Source organism: Corythoichthys intestinalis, chromosome 10 (genome assembly GCF_030265065.1).
Source record: "Corythoichthys intestinalis isolate RoL2023-P3 chromosome 10, ASM3026506v1, whole genome shotgun sequence".
NCBI lineage: Eukaryota > Metazoa > Chordata > Actinopteri > Syngnathiformes > Syngnathidae > Corythoichthys > Corythoichthys intestinalis.
The window spans coordinates 15994970-16022337 of NC_080404.1; the positions used below are offsets into that span (position 1 = coordinate 15994970).

Here is a 27368-nt window from a genome sequence, read left to right on the forward strand (position 1 = left end):
TTTGAGGTAGATTGATTTTTTCCCTTTAGAGGAGGAGTGTGTCCCGTAAAAAAAGGGCATTTCCTGTTCCCACTAGGAGGCGCCAAGCACAAATGGTAAATTTTCAATCCAGTCCTGCTCAGGCTGGTATACCTCACACACATGCCAGATTTAAAATAGATTGAACGTTGTATGAGGGAGTTATCAGTCATTTTCCGAATTCGGTGTTTTGGCGAAAAAATGGCCGACTTTGGCACACCGCCCAGGTCAGGCCCGTGAATGAAAACACACCATTTTGATAACTTAAGATTTCATATGCCTCATGAACAGTCTCGCCAATTTTGAGAATGATCAAACTAATTCCCTAGGTGCCAAGGTGTAAAATGTGCACACTGTAAATCGATAAAAATTTCACATTCAATCCAAAATACCCGATTTCCTGTTGGGTTTGGAATACGCATGCAAGAGACTTTTTGGAGCAGTTTTGTACAAGGTATCGACTCTCCGAATTTCATACCTCTACGTTGAAAAAACCTAAATGGAGAGGCCTTTTTGAAAATTTCAAGGGGGCGCCACTGAGCCATTTTGTTACATGTTTTTGTAACGTTGCAAGATTATTGAACGTTATCCAAAGCCACATGTATGTCCAAATTTTTGTGAGTTTTCGTGCATGTTCAAGCCTCCAAATGTAAACTCCTACTGTGAACCGATAAAAATTTCACATTCGATCCAAAATACCCGATTTCCTGTTGGATTTGGAATACGGGTGTAAGAGACTTTTTGGAGCAGTTTTGCACAAGGTATCGACTCCCCAAATTTCATCACTCTATGTTAAAAAAACCTAATAGGAAACACCTTTTTGAAAAATTCAAGGGGGCGCCACTGAGGCATTTTGTTACATTTTTTCGTAACATTGCAAGATTATCGAACGTTATCCAAGGCCGTATGTATGTGCAAATTTTTACGAGTTTTTGTGCATATTCAAGCCTCCAAATGTAAACTCCTACTGTGAACCCATGAAAATTTCACATTCGATCCAAAATACCCGATTTCCTGTTGGATTTGGAATATGGGTGCAAGAGACTTTTTGGAGCAGTTTTGCATAAGGTATCTACTCCCCAAATTTCCTTGCTCTATGTTGAAAAAACCCAATAGGAAAGGCCTTTTTTAAAACTTCTTTCTGTCGCCACTAGTTGGCACTGTAGAGTTGATGCAAATGACCCCTACAAGAACCTTCAGGGTATGACTCTCAACAAACACGGGAAGTTTGGCGCAGATATGTTGTATATCTGCCGAGTTATGACTGTTCAAAGTTTTTTGCGTGACAAATTGTTGACGTTCATTTTCACTTTCCTGTTTGGACCCCTCCGCCTCAACGAAACCTCAATATTTTTCATCAGGCACCTGAACACAGGTCTTAAGGCTCCCCTGATGCAGGTTTGAGGTCAACAGATTTTTTTCCCTTGGAGGAGGAACCTGTCTCGTAAAAAAAGGCATTTCCTGTTCTCACTAGGGGGCGCTAGACCTAATGGGTAATATTTCAATGCACTCGTGTTAAGGGTGGGATACCACACATACATGCCAAATATGAAAAAGATTGAACGTTGTGTCAAGGAACTATAAGTCATTTACTGAATTTGTCATTTTGCCGAAAAAATGGTCGACTTTGGCACCACGCCCAGGTCAGACCCGTGAATGAAAACGCACCATTTTCAAAACTTAAGATTTCATATGTCTCCTGAACAGTCTCACCAATTTTGAAGATGATCCAACTAACTCCCTCGGCGAAAAGGTCTCAAATGTGCACCCTGTAAATCGATAAAAATTTCATATTTGATCCAAAATAACCGATTTCCTGTTGGGTTTGGAATATGCGTGTAAATGCTTTTTTGGAGCGGTTTTGGACAAGGTATAGACCCCCCAAATTTCATTGCTCTACGCTGACAGACCCTAATGTTATAGGCCAATTTTAAAATTTCAAGGGGGCGCCACTGAGCCATTTTGTTATATTTTTTTGCAACGTTGCAAAATTATCGAAATTTACAATTTTCCGGACGTATGTGCAAATTTTGGTGACTTTTCGTGCATGTTCAGGCCTCCAAATTGGCCGTTTTCATTTGCCCTGAAAAAAAAAAAAAAAAAAAAAAAAATAATAATCCTTTGCAAAACAATAGGGCCTTCGCACGCTTAGTGCTCGGGCCCTAATTAATTCAGTATTGTAGTCTAGTGCCTTTTTTAAATTTAACTCTTGTAGAATAATACTGAAATAGTTTTAAGCATATTATCTTACTATCTTACAACGGTGAGATCTTTCACACAATTAATGGCAATTAATTAACTTGCAACATACTGTAAGTAAATTTTATTGCTGACAATGCGTTTTGGGGTCATCAACATGTTTTTTTCCCCCCCCACTTCCACATAAGTCAAACTCCCCCCATGTTTAAAACTTGCCTTTGTGGAAAACTAATACGTGTGCTACTCATGAAATTAGAAAATTTCACTTATAAAATATTCAGTTGGATGTCCAGCTGCACAATGAATTAACCTTCACAACACATGCCCTAAGGTCATGCCTACTACTACCAGTTTTTTTCTTTTTTCTTTTTTTAAAACGAGGATCCTGACCTAGTTCGTCACGAAATAATAATTACGTCCACACCTGCACGTTTCTAAAAAGAAAAGAAAAAAACCTTCAACAGCCAACTGCATTCATTAATTTTTAAGTACATTCATAGCAATGCATGAAAAGTAATGTCCATAATACCCCCATTCTTCGCATGGGTTCTTCAATATGAAGCACAGCAAGAGTTTGTAAAAAAAATGAAAGAACAAAAAACATCTGTCTAATTTACTCGAAATGTAAACATTGATCTGATGTGACGTAGGAACAAAGTTTGTTACATCCATTTCCACAGTTAAATCTTCGGTTATCAGTGTCAACATCATTGCGCCACAAACACAGAATTTGCAGATCTTCACTTTCGCGTTCTTAAGAACCCTCGTTTAAATGTGCGTGTGGATGATAGGCCAAACCGTAGAAAAAGTTATTTTTGCCAAATATCCTGCTATGTGTAGACATGGCCTAAAAGAAAGGTTGAGAATTGCTGCAATTACCTACACTAACACAAGCCACAAGCTGCAATTAAGTCAAATTTACGGTAAAAAGAAAAAAAAAGTTCAAAATGAACTACGACCGCTCGTGAGATTTTTAGACCTCCCTCCGAGCGATCAAAAAAATCGAAGGAAATACATTAAAGTTGTTACTTCATGACTGAAATGTACAATAAATTGTGTCCTCCCTAAGAAGAACAATAAGGAAGAAAGAAAGAAGCTCCCTTTTGGGCGAGCTAAAAGTGTATTTTAAAAACCACCTACTGGATATCATAAATATTCATGCAATTAACTTTCCTCTGTATTGATCGCTTATGCATCAAAAGTGCTTATTAAACAAAGACAAAGCCTTCAATAAAATTAACAATGTGACCTTTTATTGCTCGCTCAAAATGGGCATTAATGATTTTAATGTACGATAAGATGTCTCTATCTGGGTCACAAAAACCCTTAACCCCCCCCCCCCCCCCCCAAAAAAAAAAAAAAAGTTTCAAGGATAGATGAGACAATTTCAGAAATAGAGTCATTCTTGGCAAAGACGAATACCAATTTTTCACGTTTGACAAATAATTCAACTGAACAGTAAGTGTTTCAACACTCATTTGAGTATGTATTTCCAGATAAAACAACAGAGTTTGGTTGATTAGCAGATGAACGGATGTACTGTATAACTATGGATTAGCGTTGCTGTGTTTAGCTTCCAGGATGTTCAAGCGGAATAGGATATACTGTCCATCTCAAAAGAGGATTATCCAGATGCAGGAGCAGCTGACCATGGCAATCAAAACATTGGTGTATGAAATATAAATCATTATCTGAGTTGGTTAGTGGAAGATGTCTTTTCATGGGGTCAAGATGGGGCAAGGCAATGTATTGATAGTGTATCCCTGCATCATTACTTACAGTTGTTACGTCATAACATTCTCCAAATTTTCCCGTTTCACATCATGTCTGTGCACACCAGTGTTTAATAATGACCTAACTGTTAGTTATTCAAGTAATTTGTTTTCATCTCCAATACACAGTTCTGGCCAAAAGTATTGGCACCATAGGCGGAGTTAAAGGGGGGGCAGGTCCCTCCTGGTGGCCGAAAAGTTTAATTGCATTTAATTGACTTTTCCGGTAAAATATTGTCTATAAAATTTGTAATACTAAAACAAACAACAAAAATGAATGAAAAAAAAAAAAAAAAGATATTTTATCATGGGTCAAAATTGTTTTCGAACAGATCATGTGACTAGCACATTAGACGGTCATTTGCTTTGCTTAGCCAAAACCACTCGAGGAGCGAAGAGGCAAGATGGATATACATAATTTTTTCAAATCTAAGCTTTCAAAAGCTACAACAACTACTGAGCAAGAACCAAAGACTGAAAATGTGGACCATGAAACGCTAGAAACCACCATCAAAATGGTGAGCAGAGTTTCAATTCGCTTTGCCCCACTGTATACGCTAATTGTACAACAGAGCCACCACCGGTGTCTTGCCAATGTAGTTACCCCCATCAAAAATTGTATCCCCTGGACGCGGGAGCACACACACACACATTAGCTATGAGTTATGTCGACTTAAACAATTAATTGAAGCCAGAAAAGACCCACAGTTATATATTTTCGACATCGACATTTATTAAACTGGAGAAACTCCATACAGGACTTGAATTTCTGTAATAACAGTTATAGGTCATCCTACGAGTAAAACAGTAAAGCACTGCCTTATTTTACGTTCAGTACGTATTTTACGTTATACGACAGAATTTTTTTTTTTTTTGGATGGACGGGCCATGTTTTAAAACCTTGTAGATAACATCACCAAAACATGGAAATCAAGCAAATCAGTGCAAGACAGTGGCTCCGCCCAGGGGATACAATTTTTGATGGGGTAACCACATTGGCACGACACCGGCATGCCTACCATATTCAATGGATGATTTTGGCAAAAAGTATAGCGGTCCTAAGCAGCCTAATTTTGAATTCCCCTCAAAAATGATGGGAAACAAAAAAACGCTCATTTTCAACTTATTATAAATATTCTCGTAAGTGAATTTTATTGTTGACAGTGTGTTTCGGGGTTTTCAACATGTTGTGCCCCCCTGCCCCAAAAGTCAAACTCTGCCTATGATTGCCACCCCTGCAATTCTGTCAGATAATGCTCAATTTCTCCCAGAAAATGATTGCAATTACAAATGCTTTGGTAGTAATATTTTTTATCTTTATCTTTTAATAGCATTTATTTTGCTTGCGATGAAAAACACAAAAGACAATGAAAAAAAAAATCATTATCATTTTACACAAAACTCCAAAAGTAGGCCAGACAAAAGTATTGGCACCCTCAGCCTAATACTTGGTAGCACAACCTTTAGACAAAATAACTACGAACAACCGCTTCCGGTATCCATCAATGAGTTTCTTATAATGCTCTGCTGGAGTTTTAGACCATCCTTCTTTGGCCAACTGCTCCATGTCTCTGAGATTTGAACGGTACCATTTTCAGATCTCTCCACAGGTGTTCTATGGGATTCAGGTCTGGACTCATTGCTGGCCACTTTAGAAGTCTCCAGTGCTTTCTCTCAAACTATTCTCTAGTGGTTTTTGAAGTGTGTTTTGGGCCATTGTCCTGCTGGAAGACCCATGACCTCTGAGGGAGACCCAGCTTTCTCACACTGGGCCATACATTATGCTGCAAAATTTGGTGGTAGTCTTCAGACTTCATAATGCCATGTACACGGTCAAGCAGTCCAGTGCCAGAGGTAGCAAAGCAACCCCAAAATATCAGGGAACCTCCGCAATGTTCGACTGTTCTTTTCTTTGAAGGCTTCGTTTTTTCTTGTAAACTCTATGCTGATGCCTTTTCCCAAAAAGCTCTACTTTTGTCTCATCTGACCAGATAACATTCTTCCAAACGTTTTTGGCTTTCTCAGTTGCGTTTTGGCAAACTCCAGCCTGGCTTTGTTATGTCTCTGGGTCAGAAGTGGTGTCTTCCTAGGTATCCTACCATAGAGTTTCTTTTCATTCAGACGCCGACGGATAGTACGGGTTGACACTGTTGTACCCTCGGACTGCAGGACAGCTTGAACTTGTTTGGATGTTAGTCGAGGTTCTTTATCCACCATCCGCGCAATCTTTCGTTAAAATCTCTCGTCAGTTTTTCTTTTCCGTCCACATTTAGGGAAGTTAGCCACAGTGCCATGGGCTTTACACTCATTGATTACACTGCGCAGGGTAGACACAGGAACATTCAGGTCTTTGGGGATGAACTTGTAGCCTTGAGATTGCCCATGCGTCCTCATAATTTTGCTTCTTGATTTAGTTCTTCGGTCTTCTTGCTCTTCTCCATGCTCAATGTGGTACACACAATGACACAGGACAGAGGTTGAGTCAACTTTAATTCATTTTAACTGGCAGCAAGTGTGATTTAGTTATTGCCACCACCTGTTATGTGCCACAGGTAAGTCATAGGTGCTGTTACTTACACAAATTAGGGAAGCATCACATGATTTTTCAAAGGGTGCCAATACTTTTGTCCGGCCCATTTTTGGAGTTTTGTGTAAAATGATAATTTTTTTTTTTAAATTCTCTTATCTGACAGAATTGTAGGGGTGCCAATATTTTTGGCCAGCACTGTAAATGTATTTTAAAACGCCTAAATTCACCTCTGGGTGTGTCATTGTTTGCCTTTCAGTTGTGGTCAAATGACCGTGTAGAGTAAGTCTGTTGTCTGCTTTGTTTGCCTCACCTGCTGTGTGGAAGCCCCTCCCTGTTTAAACCAGAAACCCCTTCTAGCTATAAAGACACTGGTGTCATGTCTCGATCACTTTACAGGCCAACGCTTTGAAAATTGCTAAATTCTTGAGAGGTGAGGATGACTTCTGCAGCAGGTCGCCTGGCCCATCAGCAGGAGAGGAACCGCGGGATTGGTACCAAGCAGCATGCTGTGAAGTTCCAGCAACAAGACTACGACACTCTCCGCTGTCAGTGTGTGGAAAGGGGATGCCTATTTGAGGATGACTGTTTTCCAGCTGGGTGCAAGTCACTGGGCTACAATGAATTGGGTCCATACTCAACCAAGACTAGAGGAGTAGTTTGGAAAAGGCCAACGGTAAGAAGCTGTACAAAAGCCACACAAAAACAGGACTGATCTCACTTTTGTAAGATAATATGCTTAACACCATTTCAGTATTATTCTTCAAGAGTTAAATTTTAAAAAAAGGCACATTATCATGCTGAATATCTGAAACGCATTGTGTATTTGCGTGGAAATGTACAAGGCTGCTTTCACTGTGAAGTAATTTGAGTCATCTTTTAGGTTATTTGTTTAGGATTTGACATATTTACATACATTTAAATTAGATTTGAAAAGCAGAAAAGAGTAGCCCCTTGAAAAAGAAACTGAACACTATTAAAATCGGACACTCACCTAAGGTGGAAACCACAATAATTTATTCATGCATGCCATCAGTCTCAACGGGGATTTACGTACTTGTCTGTTTTTTTTTCATGTAGGAGTTATGCTCCAACCCTATGTTCATCAATGATGGCGCAACAAGGACAGACATTTGCCAAGGATCTTTAGGTAACAGGAAGAAGGATGAAGATTAATCTGATAAATCCCTATCTATGACAATATAGTTTTTAGTATTCTCGGGAATAATTTTGTCATGGCTTATGGCTTTACAGCGATAACTCTTATGGTAACGTCTTCATGAATTTTCTCTTGCTGTGCAGGAGACTGTTGGCTTCTGGCTGCTATTGCCTCGCTGACCTTAGATCAGAGGATTCTGGCACGTGTGGTTCCACCTGGACAGAGTTTCTCTGAGGGATACGCAGGGATATTTCACTTCCAGGTTAGTAAACATTACTCTTGTTCTTTTAATTATTTTTTACATTTAATGGAGGGATTAGAGTTCTGCTGTTTTGCTCTTTCACTTTCAACAATGCCTTACCACATCTCCTTCTATATCCATATACTGCTTGTTTGGGGCTGGAAGGAGCTGCTTACCTACCAATGCTTTAGCCCAGTACATCCTGAACCATACGCAGAGATTGAGGGAGGCAGGCAGGCAGGCAGTGTCCCCCTGGTTGCCAAAAAATAGCTTTGCATGTAATTGACTTTCCTATATACTGTATGAATTTGAAATAAAGACCTTGCCGGTAAAATGTTTTCTTTAAAAGTTTTAAAGCAATAAAACAAACAACAAAAAATGAATGAAATGAACAAGAATCCTATAATGTATTTCATAATGGGACGAAATAATTTTTCGAACGGATTATGTGACGAGCAATTAGAGACGGTACTTTGCTTTGCTTAATTAAAACTACACCAGTGGAAGCAAGATGGATATTCGGAATTTCTTTAAACCTAAGATTTCAAAACATTTAATAACAACCGAGCTTTAACCGAGGATTGAACGTGAACAGTGTCAATATGTATATACAAATACAAAAACATTGTCACTATGTTTATACAAATACTATGTACGTGCCCAGCGGGCAGAGCGAGGTCAAACCATTCTCTGCTAAGACAGAGGGGGTTGGGGGGGCCGTTGTTTAAAAAAAGGAAAAAATATACAGTATATTTGAAATATTTAATATGTTAAAGTTTTTAAGTGTATATCGAGTAGAACATAATATTTAATCAGACAAAGGTTTAAATAAAAAAGAAATATGTGAATGTAAAGGAAAATAAATTAACAATCATTCAGGTGCCCCTATGGTTCTGAGGCCCGGGACAACATACCCGGTTGTCCCCCAGGCTTGTGTATAAATGTGATGTGTATATTCTTTGCACATTAAGAATCAAGGTTAAGTTCAAATGAGCGACACTGTTAACTGATCCAATCCGCTCCCCAACCACCTTCTCCTTTTGCGTTTGCTTGCAGGCAATAACCGCGGTCTGCAGGGGACGTCATTGCAACGCTAGGGGCGCCAATCATAATAGTAGACAATCACTCGCGTGCACCACGCGTGCATGTGCCCTTAGCAAATTGCCACCCCGGCGACCGCCCAACCCGCCCATGCCAGGAACCGTCATTGGATATAACCATCACTCGCTTCCTTCTTGTTAATGTGGGTGCAGCGGCTTGCAAAACCTCACAATTGGTTAAACAAATACTGTACAGCACTCACTGCTAGATTTTTCTATTGTTTGAGTAAGGGCTGTCTAGGCAATTGTTTTCCATTATGCCCGAAGTTTCTGTTGAATTTATTATTTTGGTCCTTTTAGTTCTGGCAATTTGGCGAGTGGGTGGATGTGGTGGTGGATGACCGTTTGCCCACACGAGATGGAAATCTGCTCTTTGTTCACTCAGCTGAGGGTTCCGAGTTTTGGAGTGCACTGCTGGAAAAGGCCTATGCCAAGTAAAGATAACATCAAAACAAAATATGTAATAAAAATGTTGCTTTCAGTTGAACGTGTGAACTGCTTTCACAACTTTGTCCAACAGGGTATGTGGCTGTTACGAGTCCCTGTCAGGTGGAAACACAATCGAGGGTTTTGAGGATTTCACTGGGGGCATTGCCGAAATCTACACTTTGGAAAAGCCTCCATCACAGCTCTTCCAAATTATACAACGGGCACTGAAATTGGGCTCTCTGCTTGGCTGCTCTATCGATGTAATTTACCTCATTTGCATTTGCCTCTTGATATGTTAACAATACACAGATAAATAAGCATATATATATTTTTTTTTTAATTGCTTTCAGATCACCAGTCCCTATGAGACCGAGGCTGTTACGAATCTCAAACTTGTTAAAGGACATGCATATTCAGTGACTGGTGCAGAACAGGTACACAGTGCACTTTAAACTTTCATCCTACAAGGTATTCATAATGAAACTGCACTGAATCATGCTGAGTTAATAATACCGTATTAGCCCGAATATAAGACGGTGTTTTTTGCATTGAAATAAGACTGAAAAAGTGGGAGTCGTCTTATATTCGCAGTCCAGACAGTATACCCATTCACGACGCTAGATGGCGCCAGATATCATTGAAGCGAATGCTGAACTTGAGGAGTAATGTTCTGTCATGACCAGACAGTCCAAAATCCGGACCGGGGGCCAAATGCGGCCCGTGGTCAAATTTCATCCGGCCCCCAGCCTCTGTCATAAAATCAATAACGCCTGGCCCGCACACAGACTTAATAAATTGGTCAGCAGTATTGCTACCAGCATATGAAGTACTTTACACATTAAATGCTGCTCCTCATTTACCCACTAAAAAGCAGCAGCACTCTAAGCAACATTACCCCTTGTGACTCTTCCAATTTTCTAAAATGGCAATAGGCGGAAAACACTCAGGTTACTTGAAGTTACGCTCTGAGACCCCCAATTTGGCCAACTTTCAAAATTGTCCGATATGCATGTGTGATACATCATTGAAAAGCTTAAAATCTCGATTTTCTGGGGGAAGAAATTTTTTGAACAGGAGGGCATTTAAAAAAAATAAAAATAACAGCAAAACCCTATCTGGAGGTGAGAGCATGCGAGAGCAGAATTAAAGACGCCATGACTTTAATGAGATATTATCGCGTACTTACCTTGTTTCAATCCAAAAACTTCATGTAGCATGTATCACTGAGTGTCAAGACACAGCTGTGAATGGCCACAGCTGGGGGGATTTTATGGGGGAAACATGGTAATATAACAAGGGTCGTGATGCAGAATTCGCAGACATCAAGGAGTGGTCGAGATGTTCTTTTTCATATATTTACCCTTTTAAATAACCCTGTTTTTCAAATTTTTTTTTTTTGTTTGGATCGATTATTTATCATCTAACATATCGGAGAAAATGTGATAGTAACAAAAAAAAAAAATACATTTAAGCGATAATTTTGAGGTAGATATCTGTGACTTTTTTACAGACACCATTTTTTTTCATGGTGATGTAATTTGTTTATGTTTGAAATATGCGAGTGAATAATTTTTTAAAGTCTTTTTTTTTAAACGAAATTTTAGACATCAGTTATTCAAAGCTAAAAATGACATTTTGAATAATAAATGTTATTAACTACATACGTTTTATGGATGGGTTGAAACAAAGCGGTTGTGCGACGTCTGTAAACGGGGGTTTTGAGGGTAAAACGGACAAATTAAAAATAGATCAGGGGTTTAATGTGCCATGAATCTGCTATGGCGGCATATAGACGTATTGTTCTATCAAGCACAACAGTTGTTTTGGCTTAAAATACAGAAATTTCTTTTAAAGTGGAGTGCAAGAGCTGAAACTGCTTTTTCAGTCTTGTCTGTTTTCCGCCAATAATCATCAAAAAGAGAAAGTTGACTGTGTTGGCCGATGCTTCAAGGATAGGTGGAAATCAGACTATTTCTTCAATAAAATTCGTCTGCCTCATTTGCATAGAGACAGTCGCTGTTTTTAAAGAGTTCAATGTGAGGCAATATTACCAAACAAGACACGCTGACATGTACGACAAGATTACAGGGAAGATACGCAGCGAGAAATTGAAGCAACTTTAAGCTAGTATAATTTCACGGCAGCAGTATTTCGCAAGAGCCCGAGAGTCGAAAGAGAACACCACAAAGGCTAGTTGTGAGAAATTATTAAAAAAAAAAAAAAAAAAAAAAGCAAATGTGACACACAGAATGGCTAGCTAAAATATATTGTTCTACGTAGTGGACGTCAGCCATGGTCGGCCCCCCACATTTTTACCACACCAAATCTGGCCCCCTTTGCAAAAAGTTTGGACACCCCTGGTCATGACAGATCTCAGCTACTCTCAAGTTTAACCGGTTTGCAATATATTATTGCAATGTTTTGCCTTATTCAGATTTGTTTCAAGACTACAGTTACAGTTAGACCTCACTTTGAAGGTTATTGAAGTTATTGGAATTTTGTTGTTTTATCACAATAGATTGGTTTATTTACATTTCAAAAACCAGAAGCCATTCATTTACGAATATGATTGCACTTTAGTTTACATATTTAAAGGTTCAGATATTAAGATTCGAATTAAGCAAAATAATATGCTTTTTCTCTCAAATATATTGTTATAATCATTTTTTTCAGATGTACTGTAATTATTTTCTGTATAAAAATTAATTTTGTGTTCAAAAAGTCTTTTTTCAAACTTCAGTCTTGAAAAAGAGGGGGTCGTCATATAATCAGGGCCTTCTTATATTTGGGCCATAACGGGTATTCCTATTTAACAAACGAGGCAACAATACTATAAATACACCTCATTCAACATTACGCAGTGCAGTTCCATACTACTGTATAATGACACACTTGCTGTGTGGCACTAAAATTATCACGAACGAGAAGACACCGTTTCTCATCGTCACAGGTGTACTTTCGAGGTACATTGGTTTCGCTTGTCCGCCTCAGGAATCCATGGGGAAAGGTGGAGTGGACTGGGCCTTGGAGTGATGGGTAAGTATGTTTATACCAGTGTTGTTTTAGTCAACAATGACGATAACGAAAATATTTACTCAACAAACACTTTTTCCATGACGATGAGACAATAACGAGCTAAAAACTTGTTTTGGGAGACTAAAACATAATGAGCCTAATACCAGTTTTTATCTGACGAAACCAAAATGCGCAACAGTTACCGTCACGTTCACATTGTGAGATATTGTATATGTAGTTAGCCTGCGTCGTAGCAGTGTCTGCTAGTGTCTCTCATGTGAAGTGCAACGCCCCACCCCCCCCCACTCACCAGTGCAGTGTCCTCTCCAGTCTCAAGGCTTGCACACACAGTAAGAATGTTGCTTTAGCCTTTAAAGGTCTGTGCTGAGTGATCATCACACACTAAATGTAACTCGTAGCATTATCCTTAGGCTAATGCTATCGGCAAGCGTCCTCTTAAACTCTCAACTTTTTTCTTTTTTTTTTAACATACAGTTCATGGCGTCCAGGTGGGTATACAGTAATTCATTGAAAATAATGTTCCGTTTTCCTGCTGAGTGTGTATCATCACCAAGTTGGCGTTGTCCTTGTAAACGCTACAAGATGCGCTCGTCTGTCAATGCGCATTTTGAATAGTGGGAACTTTTATTTTTTTTTTTTCATTTTTGGAGTAACATTTTTTAAGATTACAGAGGAAAACATTTTTTGTCAACGTCGGCTAAAACTAGACAAAATTGGTCTTGAGGTTTCGTCAGCAAAAACTAGACGAAGACCAACACATTTTGAGATGACTAAAATATGACTAAGACTAATAAGTATTATTGTCCAAAAGACTAAGACGAAAAATTAAAAGGGCTGCCAAAAACAACACTGGTTTATACTGTATAATGCAGTAGTTAAAAGAAAAATAATAAGGATTTTATCATTTAGATCCATGGAATGGAAATACATAAACGAAGAAGATAAATCCAAACTGAACCATGTGGCTGAGGATGGAGAATTCTGGTAAGATTTATACAATTTATTTAAATATACTTTCTTTCTTCTTTTTTTTTTTTTTTAATTTGGAAAATGAAGGGAACTCATTTGCTCTCATCAGGATGTCCTACTTGGACTTTGTCAGAGAGTTCACAAAGTTGGAGATATGCAACTTGACTCCTGATATGCTGGAGAGTGATGACATAGGCCACTGGAACTACTACCAGTTTGAAGGCATGTGGCGGGTCGGATCAACTGCAGGCGGCTGCCGCAATCACCCTGGTATAGGAAAAATCATTTACAGCTCATTCTTTAATTGGCATATGTTTCATATTGGTGATCCAACAATCAGCCACCAGTTGTATCTGGTCATGGTTGGCAGTGCTGTCACGGATTACTTGGAAAAAGTAATTAAATTACTGATTACGCCTCAAAAAAGTGATTTAGTTACTTTACCAATTACTTTATTATCAAAGTAACTAAGTTACTTTAAAAGAAATTTATCGGTCACTTTTTACCAATTTTTCTCCCTTTGCCGCCTCAACATAAGAATGACAACAGAAATACGTCATCGCGTGTAATTGACTTTCGGATAATTGAATTTAAAGGGAAAGATAAAATTTTTCACATAAGGATTCATCTTTGAGTCAGCGGAGGTTTAATTAGTCGATGGAGTTGATTTCAAACACCATTGACTCACGCTAGCTAGGCTAGTCCGGAGCCCTGAAACTAACAAATAACTGATGAACTGCATGGGATTTGTTGAAAACAACTCCACCAACTAATTAAACCCCACTAACTCGAAGATTAAGCCTAATGTAAAAAATTATGAATTCGGGTTAGGGTTAACAGCATATCAGTGCCATTGTAAAACAATGTAAATTGACTGCACAATAATCAACAACACACAAATGAATGGCACAGTGCAATAAACACAAAGGTGGGGGCGGGTGCGGATGCACGCGCACAACCCAGAAGTTCGGCGTACACATACACGGTCAATTTGGCCACAAAACGTGGCGGCAACTAAGCTCTTTACACTCAGTAGGACTTACAGCACATCCCAAAGATGCTAAACAAACATAATTACTTGTCATGTGGAATTTAAGCCAGTCCATAGACCTTATAATGTATTGACGGGACACGGGGCCGATTCATAGGGGGCCGATCTCCGTCAAAGGTGACCGAGTGGAAACACAGACAGAGCTTTTTCTGTTAAAAATTCTTTTGAATAAATGCTTAAATCCCTGAATTCTTTATAGATATAGTCGTAAAACAGTTTCGATTCTTGGTTAAAAGCAAAAAAAAAACATGTAGGTAGCATTTATTTTACGTAAATATTGTGAACGATAAGGCTAGTCAATAAGGAAATTAGCGACCGCTATAGGTAAACAAAGAGCTTTTTCCGTTGAAAATTCTTGTGAATTATTGTGAATCAATGCTTAAATCCCTGAATTCTTTATAGATATGGACGTAAAACAGTCTCGATTCTTGGTTAAAAGCAAAAAAAAAAAACGTGCAGGTAGCATTTATTTTACGTAAATATTGCGAACTATGAGGCTAGTCAGGAAGGAAATAAGCAGCTGCCATATGGAAACAAAAAGCTTTTTCCGTTAAAAATTCTTGTGAATCAATGCTTAAATCCCTGAATTCTGTATAGATATGGACCTAAAACAGTCTCGATTCTTGGTTAAAAGCAAAAAAAACGCGCAGGTAGCATTTATTTTACGTAAATATTGCGAACTATGAGGCTAGTTAGTAAGGAAATTAGCGGCTGCTATATGTAAACAAAGAGCTTTTTCCGTTAAAATTTTTTGTAAATCAATGCTTAAATCACTGAATTCTTATAGATTTGGACGTGAAACAGTATTGGTTCTTGGTTAAAAAAAAAAAAAAAAAGTGCACGTAGCATTTATGTTACGTAAATATTGCGAACTATATGAGGCTAGTGACTAGTCAGTAAGGAAATTAGCGGTCGCCATATGTAAACAAATAGCTTTTTCTGTTGAAAATTCTTGTGAATAAATGCCTCAATCCCTGAAATCTTTATAGAGTTGGACGTAAAAGAGTCTCGATTCTTGGTTAAAAGCAAAAAAAAAAAAAAAAAAACATTCAGGTAGCATTTATTTTACATAAATATTTCTAAGTATAATGCCAATGCTGTAGCAGCTAATTTCTCATTTCAAAATGCATGCATGGTACAAAAAAAATCTAATTACCTTGAATCCTTGAAAAAAATCACTCCTGAGACAATCCTTCCTGTTTGTATGCAGTACAGCTTTTGTGCTTTTTCAACCTAAATCCGGCGTTAGATCGTTGCATGTGACCGACTACTAATAAATGAAACAGTGTTGGACCGCCCCCTTCGGGAAGGCGTGACGAAGTGAATGAGGAATGTGTCATGTCAATACATTATGAAGTTTATGGCCAGTCATTCATGAATGCTTTGACATGGCTTTTGTGTTTGCTCCAGCTACATTCTCATCCAACCCTCAGTTTGTCGTGCGGCTAGACGATGTGGATGATGATCCTCTTGACGGAGAGGATGGATGCACCTTTCTAGTGGGACTCATGCAAAAGGATGGCCGCAGACAACGCCGTCTCGATCGTGACCTTCAAACGATTGGCTTTGCTATCTATGAAGTATGATGTAAAGTTGCACAAGAAACATAACATCATGACTCATGAATGATGACATTAACGGTCTTTTACTTATCTCCAGGTCCCAGATGAGGTATGTCTTGAGGTTAATTTCTAAAAATTGCAACGCACGGTGATTCGTCTTGTGCCTAAGATCACATTTATGCCAATGTGAAGTACAAAGGTCGTCGCAATGTTCACCTGGGCCCGGATGTCCTGCTGCGTCAGAAAGCCGTAGCAATGAGCAACACCTTCATCAACACCCGAGAAGTTTGTAATCGCTTTCGGCTTCCTCCTGGAGAATATGCCATCATTCCCTCAACCTTTTATCCTCACAAGAATGCTAGCTTTGTTCTCAGAGTCTTCTCAGAGAAACAAGCTTCAACCAGGTAACTTGACAACTCAGAGCTCCGGGCTATGCTGCCCTCTGGCGGACAAGAATCAGAAACATTCAGTAAATCTGGATAGGTATAACAAGAATATGGAAAATATTCTGAATGTGTAAATTTCCATTTCAGTCCACTGGAGGAGGACATTGATGCTGAAACAGAAGACGTAAGAACAACGATTATTTCTATGATTATTATTATTATGGGGCGCCGTTTGTAAAGCAGTATATGCTGAAAATTACGACAACATTTTCTCACATTTAGCGCCACGCAGTGTTTAAAACGTGGTGTAAATTTCTAGAGTCACTTTTTTTTTTTTGCACATTTACAACATTATTTAGCAACTTAAATATTCATTTCTAAATAAGTTTTGTACCTGAATGTTTAAATCCAGAGCTAAATATTTAATTTAAATCTTAAATGTATATCCTAAATGCTAAATCTGGAAACGGTTGGAACTAAATATTTAGCTTAATATGAAAATTCACATGACTGGAGACCGGAAGTAACAAAATAAAAGCTGGAGCACACAAAATACTCTTTAAATCGTTTTTCCTAGATATGTATTTCACCTATATATTGTTATTATCACAATGACTCATGTCTAAGAGAAGGCTGTCACCGGTGAGTAGGTTTTATTCAGTTTCAAGCAACGTAAACAGAAAGTCTGAGCTGCTCCACCAGCTTTTATTTTGTTACTTCCGGTCTCCAATCATGTGAATTTGCATATTAAGCTAAATATTTAGTTCGGACCGTTTTCTGATTTAACATTTACGATATAGGATATAAATTTAAGATTTAAATTAAGTATTTGGTTCATGATTTAAAGAATCAGGCCCAAAACTACATATTTAAAAATGAATATTTAAGTTGCTAAATAATGTTGTAAATGTGCAAAAAAAAAAAAAAAAAAAGTGATTAAAAATTTCACACCATTTTAAACACTGTGTGGCGCTAAATGTGAAAAAATGTTGTCGTAATTTTCAGCATGTGCTGCTTTACAAACGGCGCCCCATATATTATTTGTAAAGAATTTATACAGTAAAAATGCAACGAATGTCATGGATTCACAACAATTAGTTCCACGTGTTAAAACCTGACAACTTCCGTCTGTCTTGTGTTTAGCAGGAGGATTTACCAGAAAGTGATGTGGATCCACATTTCAAATATCTCTTCAAGCAGATTGCTGGCAGAGTCAGTAGCACGTGAAATAAAGCATAATCAGCTACTGTGAACTACATAATTTGTTGAAATAACATGTTCTTATTTCATAGGATACAGAAGTGTCAGTCTTTGAATTGGTTAAAATTCTGAACAATGTGGTTTCACGCAGTAAGTGAAGAGGACAACCTAATACGTACAAAATGTGATGTCGAGCTTGTGACACCTTACTGGCTGAAGAATTTGGGTTTCTTGGAACTTTTTTGCAGGGACTGACATCAAGACAGATGGTTTCAGCCTTGAGACAGGCCGTCTTATAATCAGTCTAATGGACGTATCCTCTTTTAAAAATTAAACTCATACTTTATTTGATAGTGCCAAGCATCTTTAGTCCAAATAGTCCATTTTGGAATAACAGTAGGAACGGGAATACAAAACTGTTAATTAACAATTCAATTAAGCAAACAAAGTAAGATTTGAGGTTAGGCTGACATCAAACTGCAAGGTTCAAATACTGTAATTCAATTTCCTTTTTTTAAAGTCTCGTGGTATATTTCGGATATGTTTTGTTGATACTTCAAAATTCAAAATGGCCATTATGAAAACCTTAACATTCTACAGAGGGATGAAAGCTCAATGCTGGGACTCATGGAATTCCACAAACTTTGGACCAAAATCCAGAAATACTTGGTGAAATTGTCATTCAAGTGTATTGATGTCACAAGTGCAAACAAGTCCGCCTCTGTATGATGACTCACTTTCTGCTTTCAACAGGAGATTTTTAGAAAACATGACCAAGACAACTCTGGCACCATGAGCTCCCACGAGATGAGAGGTGCTGCCACGGAAGCAGGTAACACCCAATGTCATCGACACTGCACTTGATCACTTGAATCTAAAAGGTTACTTCTCATCTAAATCTAAGCAAAAAATCTACAAGTAGATTTTTAGTTTTGCTTTACATTTGAGTATAGGCCGGATTAGTAGAGTCTTTGTATAACCAATTAAACACTGACACCAAGGGTCAACATTGGCATTAAACATAATGACAGTAATAATTGAGTGAGTTTAGACTGACATTCTCTCTCAGTTTAAAGCATATGAACATGGCAATACTTCAAAGTCCGCCATCCGTAATATATATTATCTTAGATATATGTTGTATAGGGGTGTGTATTGCCGCATATTTGGCGATACAATTCATATCACTATTCACAGGTCACGATTTGATTTAATTAATCCCTATACTATACTACACTTGAAGACAATTATTGCGATATTTGTATATTTTGTGTATCACTTTAGAAAAAGAGAAATCAAAACGAACATAAAACTTTTATATACTGTAAAACCTTTGGATGAATTGATATAAATGTACGTACATTTTTATCAATTTATTCCTAAAACCCCATCCAGCACTCAAGTAAAAATGTTTTTGTTTATGTTTGGACAACAGATGGCTTTCATTTCACACTTTCTCTTTTTTATTTCAAACCTGCTTTCGTCTAAACAAAAAGGGTCAAAATTAAATAATAATAACATTTTGAAATAAATACCATTTTGATGAATAACAGACAAATTGTGTAAGAAAACAAGTATTTGAACACCCTGCTATTTTGCAAGTTCTCCCACTTAGAAATCATGGAGGGGTCGGAAAATTTCATCGTAGGTGCATGTCCACTATGAGAGAGATAATTTAAAAAGAAAAATCCAGAAATCACAATGTATGATTTTTTTAACGATTTATTTGTGTGATACAGCTGCAAATAAGTATTTGAACACCTGAGAAAACGAATGTTAATATTTGGTACAGTAGCCTTTGTTTGCAATTACAGAGGTCAAACCTTTTCTCTAGTTTTTCACCAGGTTTGAACACACTCCAGGAGGGATTTTGGCCCACTGCTCCTCACAGATCTTCTCTAGATCAGTCAGCTTTCTGGGTTGTCTGAGAAACATGGAGTTTGAGCAAAGGTTTTCTATTGGGTTTAGGTCTAGAGACTTGCGAGGGAATGCTAGAACCTTGATATGCTTCTTACGGAGCCCTTCCTTGGTTTTCCTGGCTGTGTGCTTCGAGTCACTGTCATATTGGAAAACGACCACGACCCATCATCAATGCTCTGACTGAGGGAAGGAGGTTGTTCCCCAAAATTTCACAAAACAGGGCCCCAGTCATCCTTTCTTTAATACAGTGCACTCATCCTGTCCCATGCACAGAAAAACACCCCCAAAGCATGACACTACCACCCCCCATGCTTCACAGTAGGGATGGTGTTCTTGGGATAGTACTTATCATTCTTCTTCCTCCGAGCGCAGTTAGTAGAATTACGACCAAAAAGTTCTATTTTGCTCTCATTTGACCACAAAACTTTCTCCCATGACTCCTCTGCATCATCCAAATGGTCATTGGCAAATTTAAGATGGCCCTTGACATGTGCTGGGGAACCTTCCGTGCCATGCATGATTTCAAACCAGGACGTCTTAGTGTATTACCAACAGTAACTTTGAAAACGGTGGTCCCAGCTCTTTTCAGGTCATTGACCATTTCCTGTCATGTAGTTCTGGTCTGATTCTCCCCTTTTTTTAGATCATTGAGAGCCCACGAGGTGATATCTTACATGGGGCTCCACTCCGATTGAGATTGACTGTCATGTTTAGCTTCTTCAATTTCCATTGATTGCTCCAAGAGTGGACATTTTTCACCAAGCTGCATAGTAATTGCTCTGTAGCCCGTTCCAGCTTTGTGGAGGTGTACCATTTTGTCTCTGGTGTCTTTGGACAGCTCTTTGGTCTTGGCCATGTTAAAAGATTGAGTCTTACTGATTGTATGGGGTGGACAGGTATGTCTATGCGGATTCAGAATAATACATGGAGTGGAGATGGACTTTTAATAGGTGGACTAACAGGTCTTTCAGGATCAGAATTGTAGCTGATAGACAGGTGTAAAAATACTTTTTTTGTCCAGCCGTATTCGACGAATAAATTGTTTTTTTTTTTAAATCATGCATTGTGATTTCTGGATTTTTGTTTTAAGATAATGTCTCTCGCAGTGGATATGCTCATATGATGAAAATTTCAGACACCTCCATGATTTCTTAGTGGGAGAACCTGCAAAATAGCAGGGTGCTCAAATACTTATTTTCTTCACTGTATGCCCCTTAAATTTTAAAATAAGGTAATATTTTTATGAAAAATATTTTGTAAGATAAGAAAAATATAGTTTGTGAAAACCACTTTATTTCATGCCTTTTATAACAGTAGCATTTTTATTTCAAAATGCTTTTCAGTACAATGAGATTTTACAAGATAAAAAGCGTTTTTCACAAAGAATTTTTTTTGTTTTTTTTCCACAGAGGCCTTTTTATTTCATAATGTCGTTTTTATGCGCAATGATTTGTCTTCTGTCAATCAAATACATAAGGAATAGTCAGTTAAGTGATTGCCTGGATTGTGGAGTCTGGTCGTTAGCATTTGGTAGCATTGATGAACTGTTAGGTTAACTTCCAGAAATCATCTCATCATAAATACACTGCTACCGAAGTCCTCTACCAAATGCTAGTGCAGCTAGCCAGACTCCACGATCCAGCCAATCACTTAACTGATTCCGCCTTATGTATTTCATTGACAGTACATGCTTCATTGTGCTGAAAAAACAACACTATGAAATAAAAAGGCGATTTTGGAAAAAGGCATTATGAAACTAAAAAGAATACTTGGCGAAAAGCAGTTTTTATCTTGTAAAATCTTTTTTTAAATAATATTACCGTATTTTAAAATTTGCGGGCTATATTGTACAATTTGTCTGTTATTTGTCTATTATTAAAATGGTATTTATTTCAGAATGTTGTTTTTATTTAATTTGGACCCTTTTGGGGTTCCATACAAACCTGCTTTATTGCAGGATTCTAAACACTACATGTCTCAAAGAAGAGAGCTTTCAAAATGTCATTATTTCTGTCTCTTTACTGCAATATTTTTACAGGATATTCTTTTTATCCAAGTATTTTCCCCAATTGCTAAATAAATGGCATGGTCATGACAAATAAGTCTTGTGCTAAATGGAATATGAAATAATAAAAATGCACTTATTCAGGACGACATGGCAAAATTACTCCATAATGGTAAAAAATGTCGACTTCACCTTTACTGTCGCACCTCCCGAACGACATTTTATGACACCTAAATCGGACATATGTCATTTCCCTTCCCCGGCTTCGGACAATGTAAACAAACCAAGAGGCGTGACAGCTAGCCAACATGCTAACCCGAACCGAGTGATGTTTCAAAGTCTTCGAAGCGGAAAATCACACATAACTAGCCCGGATTATTTGACATGACGACTGGGTTGTTGATTGTCTTTGTGGACCGGCAAACCGCCCGGCGGAGAGCAATTTATAGCTAGTTCCCCGGAGGAGGGCGGCTGCAGTTGTTTTGGAGCTAACGTGCAGCTAATGTGCATAAGAGAGCTTTTTACATGCCCATCAATAATCAAATGTAAGTAGTCCTTTATTTAAAGAAAGTTTGTAGTGTTTACTTTGTAATCGCTGTATTCGTATTTGACATAATACAAAACAAGATGTCCAATAGTCCCACAGTAGTCGGGCTTGTGTTTTGGCCAATATCCACGGTGAATGGGAACCTTTTGAAACTCCAAAAAGGCGCATACGCCTCTCCCTCATAAAGCAAGATTTTTCTGCAGCCGTTTGGCTGGCGTGATGTGAAAAATAAACGTATTAATCCGCAAATCAGCTGAATCCTTAGTCCTTATACACAACAGTATGGCTGTAGAGTGAAGAGGACGCCTTCAACCGTACACGTCACAGCGCCCTCCTCCTCAATGCAAGACAGAAGCCGGAAGTCACTCATTTTCATGGCGCGGGATTCAAAAAAACTAAATAAATATAGTGATCGCTTCCACACACGTCCAAGTGGTCCATATCACTCAGGAGCATAAAATACCGTGTGTATTATGAAATAAACATGCTTTTTCGTGTCACATTCACTTTAAGGCGACTGCTACTGCGGCAGACCTGCGCTGTCAAGGCAGACCCGATTTACGACCCTCTGCCGTAGCCTTTCGTGTAAGGATTAATCCAAGCAAAACCACTGGAGGACCATGTACACAAATCTCTACTCGGATTAGTCTAATGTTGTTGTTACTTCAGCAGACTGCAAGGCAATGCTGCTGCGTACTGCCAACCACTGGACGGGAGTAGAAGTGCAGCCACTAAATTGTTTATTTCCACCAAAAACACACGTGTGAGGATGGACACAGATTTTGAATCGATACGAGAATTGTGTGACGAAATGTCACGATATATCTCAGAATCGAGTTTTTTTAAACACCACTAATATTTTAACTCTCAAGGTGTGTTGTTTGAGTACGTGCACGCATATACTCCATGTATGTCACAGAGTAGGCTATTATGTTTACATAAGATTTCAGTAGATCCAATCTGTTCACATTTTCATGCTGCAGTTGCATTGGCTCCTGCCCAGTTCATATCAGAGCCACTTTTGAAAGAAGCCTGATTCCGATCTAATCAAATTCAAATCTATTCAAATATAATGCAAATCCAAACAATCTAACAAAAAAAGCCTTTAAACATTTCAAACTTTTAGGTAGGAAGAAGAAATGCTAAAGACACTAAGATTTTCTGCCGAACTGCTCTTATGCAACTGCGGTTTAAACTGAGAGCCAGAACCCTTTCACTTTGGGAGTCCTTGCTTAAAGACAAATCCATTCCTCCTCTATTTTGAATTTTTCAAAGTGGTTGTTTACGCACATTTCCTCTAAAATCACCAGTGTCTGATTATTTGATTCAGGTGTGTTGGAGGAGGGAAACATGGAATTTAAGATGGATAGTGGCTCTCGAGGATCTGACTTGGGCACCCCTGTTATAGGGTTTTCCAAGCCGTTTGAAATTTTGGGCGACTTGAATTTTTAACTCCCTTAACTCTCTTGTAAAAATCAGGCCAAAGTGCACAACTGATCATTAGTTAATGGATAGGCTAAATGATCAATGCAAAATAAATCTGTATTGACTTATACCAACTTTCATGTGTATTGGCTCAGGTGATAAACTTTTCGATTCAAACCTTTGTTTTCAAAAACTACTGAGGAAACATTTTGAAAACTTCCAGAGTGAGTGTATGGATTTTATTAGCAAATTTAAATTGCAATTGCAATTGAACAAAAATATTCCATTTGGAACTGCAGGTGAAATTACAGTGACCAAGCTACAGGATATTCTACATACATTTGGCATCATGCCTCTTTCATTGTGTTAGTAAGGGATAGACTTTATTACTACTTGAAAAGGCTGACTCATTTGTTCTTTCAGCAGTTAGCAGAAAACTGGGCAAGCCGGTCAGATAAGGCTAAATCCTGTCAATGTAATTCACTAGCCAGGGAAACAAAACAAGCATGGGAGTGGTTAGAAAAGTCAACATGTGTTATATGCGACACCCTGTAGGATCTCAAGTAATCCACGTCTGCTGAAAACGGCCTAAGAGCTTTAAAAAATTAATGGCAAGCAATGGTTGTCTTGTTTCCGCAGGTTTTCACATCAACAGTACTGTGTTGCAAGCCATTGTCGATCGCTATGCTGACGCTCACTATGCAATCGACTTTGACAGTTTTGTGGGCTGCCTAATTAAAGTGGAAATGCTCTTCAGTAAGCGTGCAAAAACACAGTTGATATTGATAATTATGAAAGTGCCGTACAACGACTGGGTCATCACTTGCATTTTGCTTGTCTTTTTTAAAATCAGAAATGTTTAAAGCTCTGGACAAAGCAAAATCAGGGAAGATTGATTTGGATCTGCAGCAGGTATTGATATATAAATTGTTCCAGGTGGTTGACCCATTTTGCATATTTAAATGTGCATTAATCAAATGTACTGCTTCTATCTACAGTGGCTGTGCCTGGCAATCTATTAACTGGAGAGAACACTGAAGCAACAAAATGGTCTTATTGTTCTTAAACATTTTAAGGAAATCAAATGTGACCTGGTATTGGAAAATTAGATGGATGTCGCACACAGAGATACGGAGATATAACCACCACGCAGTTCCTTCTACTGGCAAATTTAGAACCTACAAACCATAAGTCTGCTATTAATTGAGCCAATTAATAAGACCTGACACTAACAATAAAAAAATCGAGCTATGCCCGCCAATGTGTGTACATGCTTAGTAGGGGTGTAACGGTACACAAAAATCTCAGTTCGGTACGTACCTCGGTTTTGAGGTCACGGTTCGGTTCATTTTCGGTACAGTAAGAAAACAAAATGCAAAATATAAATGTGGTAGTTGTTTATTACACTTTTGTGCTTTCAACAATAGGAACATTAGCCTATACAAAGCTAGAATTCCACTCAAAAATCGAAAATGCAATATTCTGAAGTGTAGATATTTTGAAAAACAAAAATAAATAACATTGGCTCAGACGTTTTCTTTAAACAAATATCTGATGTGCAAAATTGGACAGTTGCAACACTGAACACTTTCAAGTTTCTCATATTAACTTTATGACCACAGCCTCGAAAAGTAAGGGTTACATTTAGGGCTGTCAAACGATTAAAACTTTTAATCGTGTTAATCACAGCTTAAAAATTAATCGCAATTCAAACCAACTCTAAAATATGCCATATTCTTCTGCAAATTATTTTTGGAATGGAAAGATAAGACACAAGACGGATGTATACATTCAACATACTGTACATAAGTACGAAATTTGTTAATTATAACAATAAATTCACAAGATGGCATGAACATTAACATTCTTTCTGTTGAAGACATTTTCTTTTTCTCTGCAAAAACAAACACACAACAGAGCCTTAGAACAGTAAAAAAAAAAGTATTATTTATAATGTGTGCAAAGTTTGTGTAGTGTACACATAAATGTGGCCCTCGTCGCTACTCATCCTCTAGCCAGTCTCTGAGGCAAACCAACTTATTTACATTTTCTGAGAGTTGTTCCATCTATATTCTTTTTTAATTTGAATTCCCCACCCAGAGGGCCAACCTGCTTTTCTTCCATGTTTACATTTAACCGTTACCCACGCTGCTCACTGCACTTCTGAGTGGTGCGACGGCCCTGGCCGTTTAATTGTTATCTATTTTGAGACTGTCAGTCAGCTGATCGTCACGTCCGCCAGTTGGCTGCCTCCCCTCCCAACGTGATGTACTCTGATTGACGCCGGACGGGAAGACGACGACGTCGCCGCCGCTGATGGGCCACCCGAGGAAGGGTGCCAACTTCAAAAACTAGCCGCTGTGAACACTCTGAGAGTTCACATTTGATAGCATACGTGCCGCGTACCTCCTCTCCTCGCCAGCTGTTTGCTCGCCATTCATTCACCTGTGCATTTGATCGCTACATTGTTACACTTCTGCTTTTTCGGTGAGGTGTTTTGTGTTCATTCGTTATTGGATCGTTTTTGTTCACCACTGTAAATAAGAGCACCGCAGCAGTAGGCGTAAACTGCAGCCTTTTTTTAATGTCCTTTTTACGTTCAGGGTTTACTTAGCGGGTGGGGTTTAAGTGCAGTTCAATTTTGTTTGTTGTTTTGGCCTGGGCTTACGCTGAAGCCAGCTTCTTCCGCATTTTGTATATTTTGTTCATTGCGAGTTCGACTTGTGTGAATAAATTTGTGTCCACTTGCAACTTGTGTGTGTGGCTCGTTTTATGTTACGCCCTTAGCGAGCCATCCGTGGGACGTAACAGTTGGATTATGGGATGCATGAGCGGGTCATTTGGCGCTTGCGTTATATGCGTCAAATATTTTAAAGTGATTAATTCAAAAAATTAATTACCGCCCGTTAATGCACTAAATTTGACAGCATTAGATTACGTCAGAAATTTGTTCGGTACGCCTCCGTTCCGAACCGAGCACCCCATACCAAAACTGTTCAATACAAATACATGTACCGTTACACTCCTAATGCTTAGAATATACATTAAAATTTTAAATTCTGAACAGTCCATAAATAACGGAGAAGCAATTTTAATTCTGCATTTATTCTATGTATCTAATCAGCCGTGTGACAAAATTAAATGTGAAATCAGGCTCTGTGGATTGATGTTGATACGTCCCCAGAATAGTTTTAATAAATTTCATTCTGATCTCTCCACAAATGCCGGAGGATTAGCAATTTTTACTTCAAAGTTAGATTCCACAAGAAGAAGAACACATACTTGAGTGGTGCCTTGACAAGCTTCAGCCTGTAAAAAGTTAAGTACCATTTCCCCTTCTCATTTTGTTGACTGTTCAATCTGACTCATTTTTGTTGTGCTGGGTCACATATGTGAGAGACAATTTTGAAATGTCATCATCCTCATAAAGTTTTATTAAAAACTTACTATAAACAATATGGGACAGCGTAAAAGTGACAGCATTGCAACTATCAATACGGTTTCGAAGATCTGAAAAATTAAGATTTTGGACACTGGCATTGGTAAGATATTTTTTACTGTTCGTTTGTTGTTTCGTTACGTAATCCACTAAAAGCGATTATTTCTCGCGACACATTTTAATGGCTATGTTAATGTCATACTTTAATGACAGAGTTCCGTTGAGCTGGAAAAAGTCAATCAATTGACCTAAAACGATGGTCAGCAACCCCTGGCTCTAGTCTTCAGCGCTACCCTTGTGGCTCCCAGGAGCTTTTTCAAAAATGTTTGAAAGTGGGAAGTTTTTTTTTTTTTTTGTTTAATATGGTTTTTGTAGGAGGACAA

The 27368-nt window shown here is 38.3% G+C and overlaps 1 protein-coding gene across 1 annotated transcript; it reads left to right on the forward strand.

Moving 5' to 3' along the window:
• Positions 1 to 6765: 6765 nt before the first annotated feature.
• Positions 6766 to 26863, forward strand: LOC130922934 (calpain-2 catalytic subunit-like). The gene is made up of 21 exons (XM_057848218.1): positions 6766 to 7192; positions 7597 to 7666; positions 7819 to 7937; positions 9317 to 9450; positions 9537 to 9705; positions 9796 to 9879; positions 12396 to 12481; positions 13391 to 13465; positions 13560 to 13720; positions 15912 to 16081; positions 16161 to 16172; positions 16256 to 16467; positions 16597 to 16633; positions 17593 to 17661; positions 17742 to 17799; positions 17898 to 17962; positions 18250 to 18318; positions 18403 to 18481; positions 24186 to 24302; positions 24400 to 24458; positions 24545 to 26863. Exons 1-21 carry the CDS (start codon positions 6956 to 6958, stop codon positions 24566 to 24568), a joined length of 2106 nt encoding a protein of 701 aa, XP_057704201.1. The 5' UTR covers positions 6766 to 6955; the 3' UTR covers positions 24569 to 26863.
• Positions 26864 to 27368: the final 505 nt, after the last annotated feature.

Bases quoted from the DNA above. Each gene is read 5' to 3' on its own strand.
- LOC130922934 (XM_057848218.1), top strand. From the start codon at position 6,956: ATGACTTCTGCAGCAGGTCGCCTGGCCCATCAGCAGGAGAGGAACCGC. The intron at 7,193-7,596 runs GTAAGAAGCTGT...TTTTTCATGTAG, and splicing joins TAGTTTGGAAAAGGCCAACG to GAGTTATGCTCCAACCCTAT. The intron at 12,482-13,390 runs GTAAGTATGTTT...TTTATCATTTAG, and splicing joins ACTGGGCCTTGGAGTGATGG to ATCCATGGAATGGAAATACA.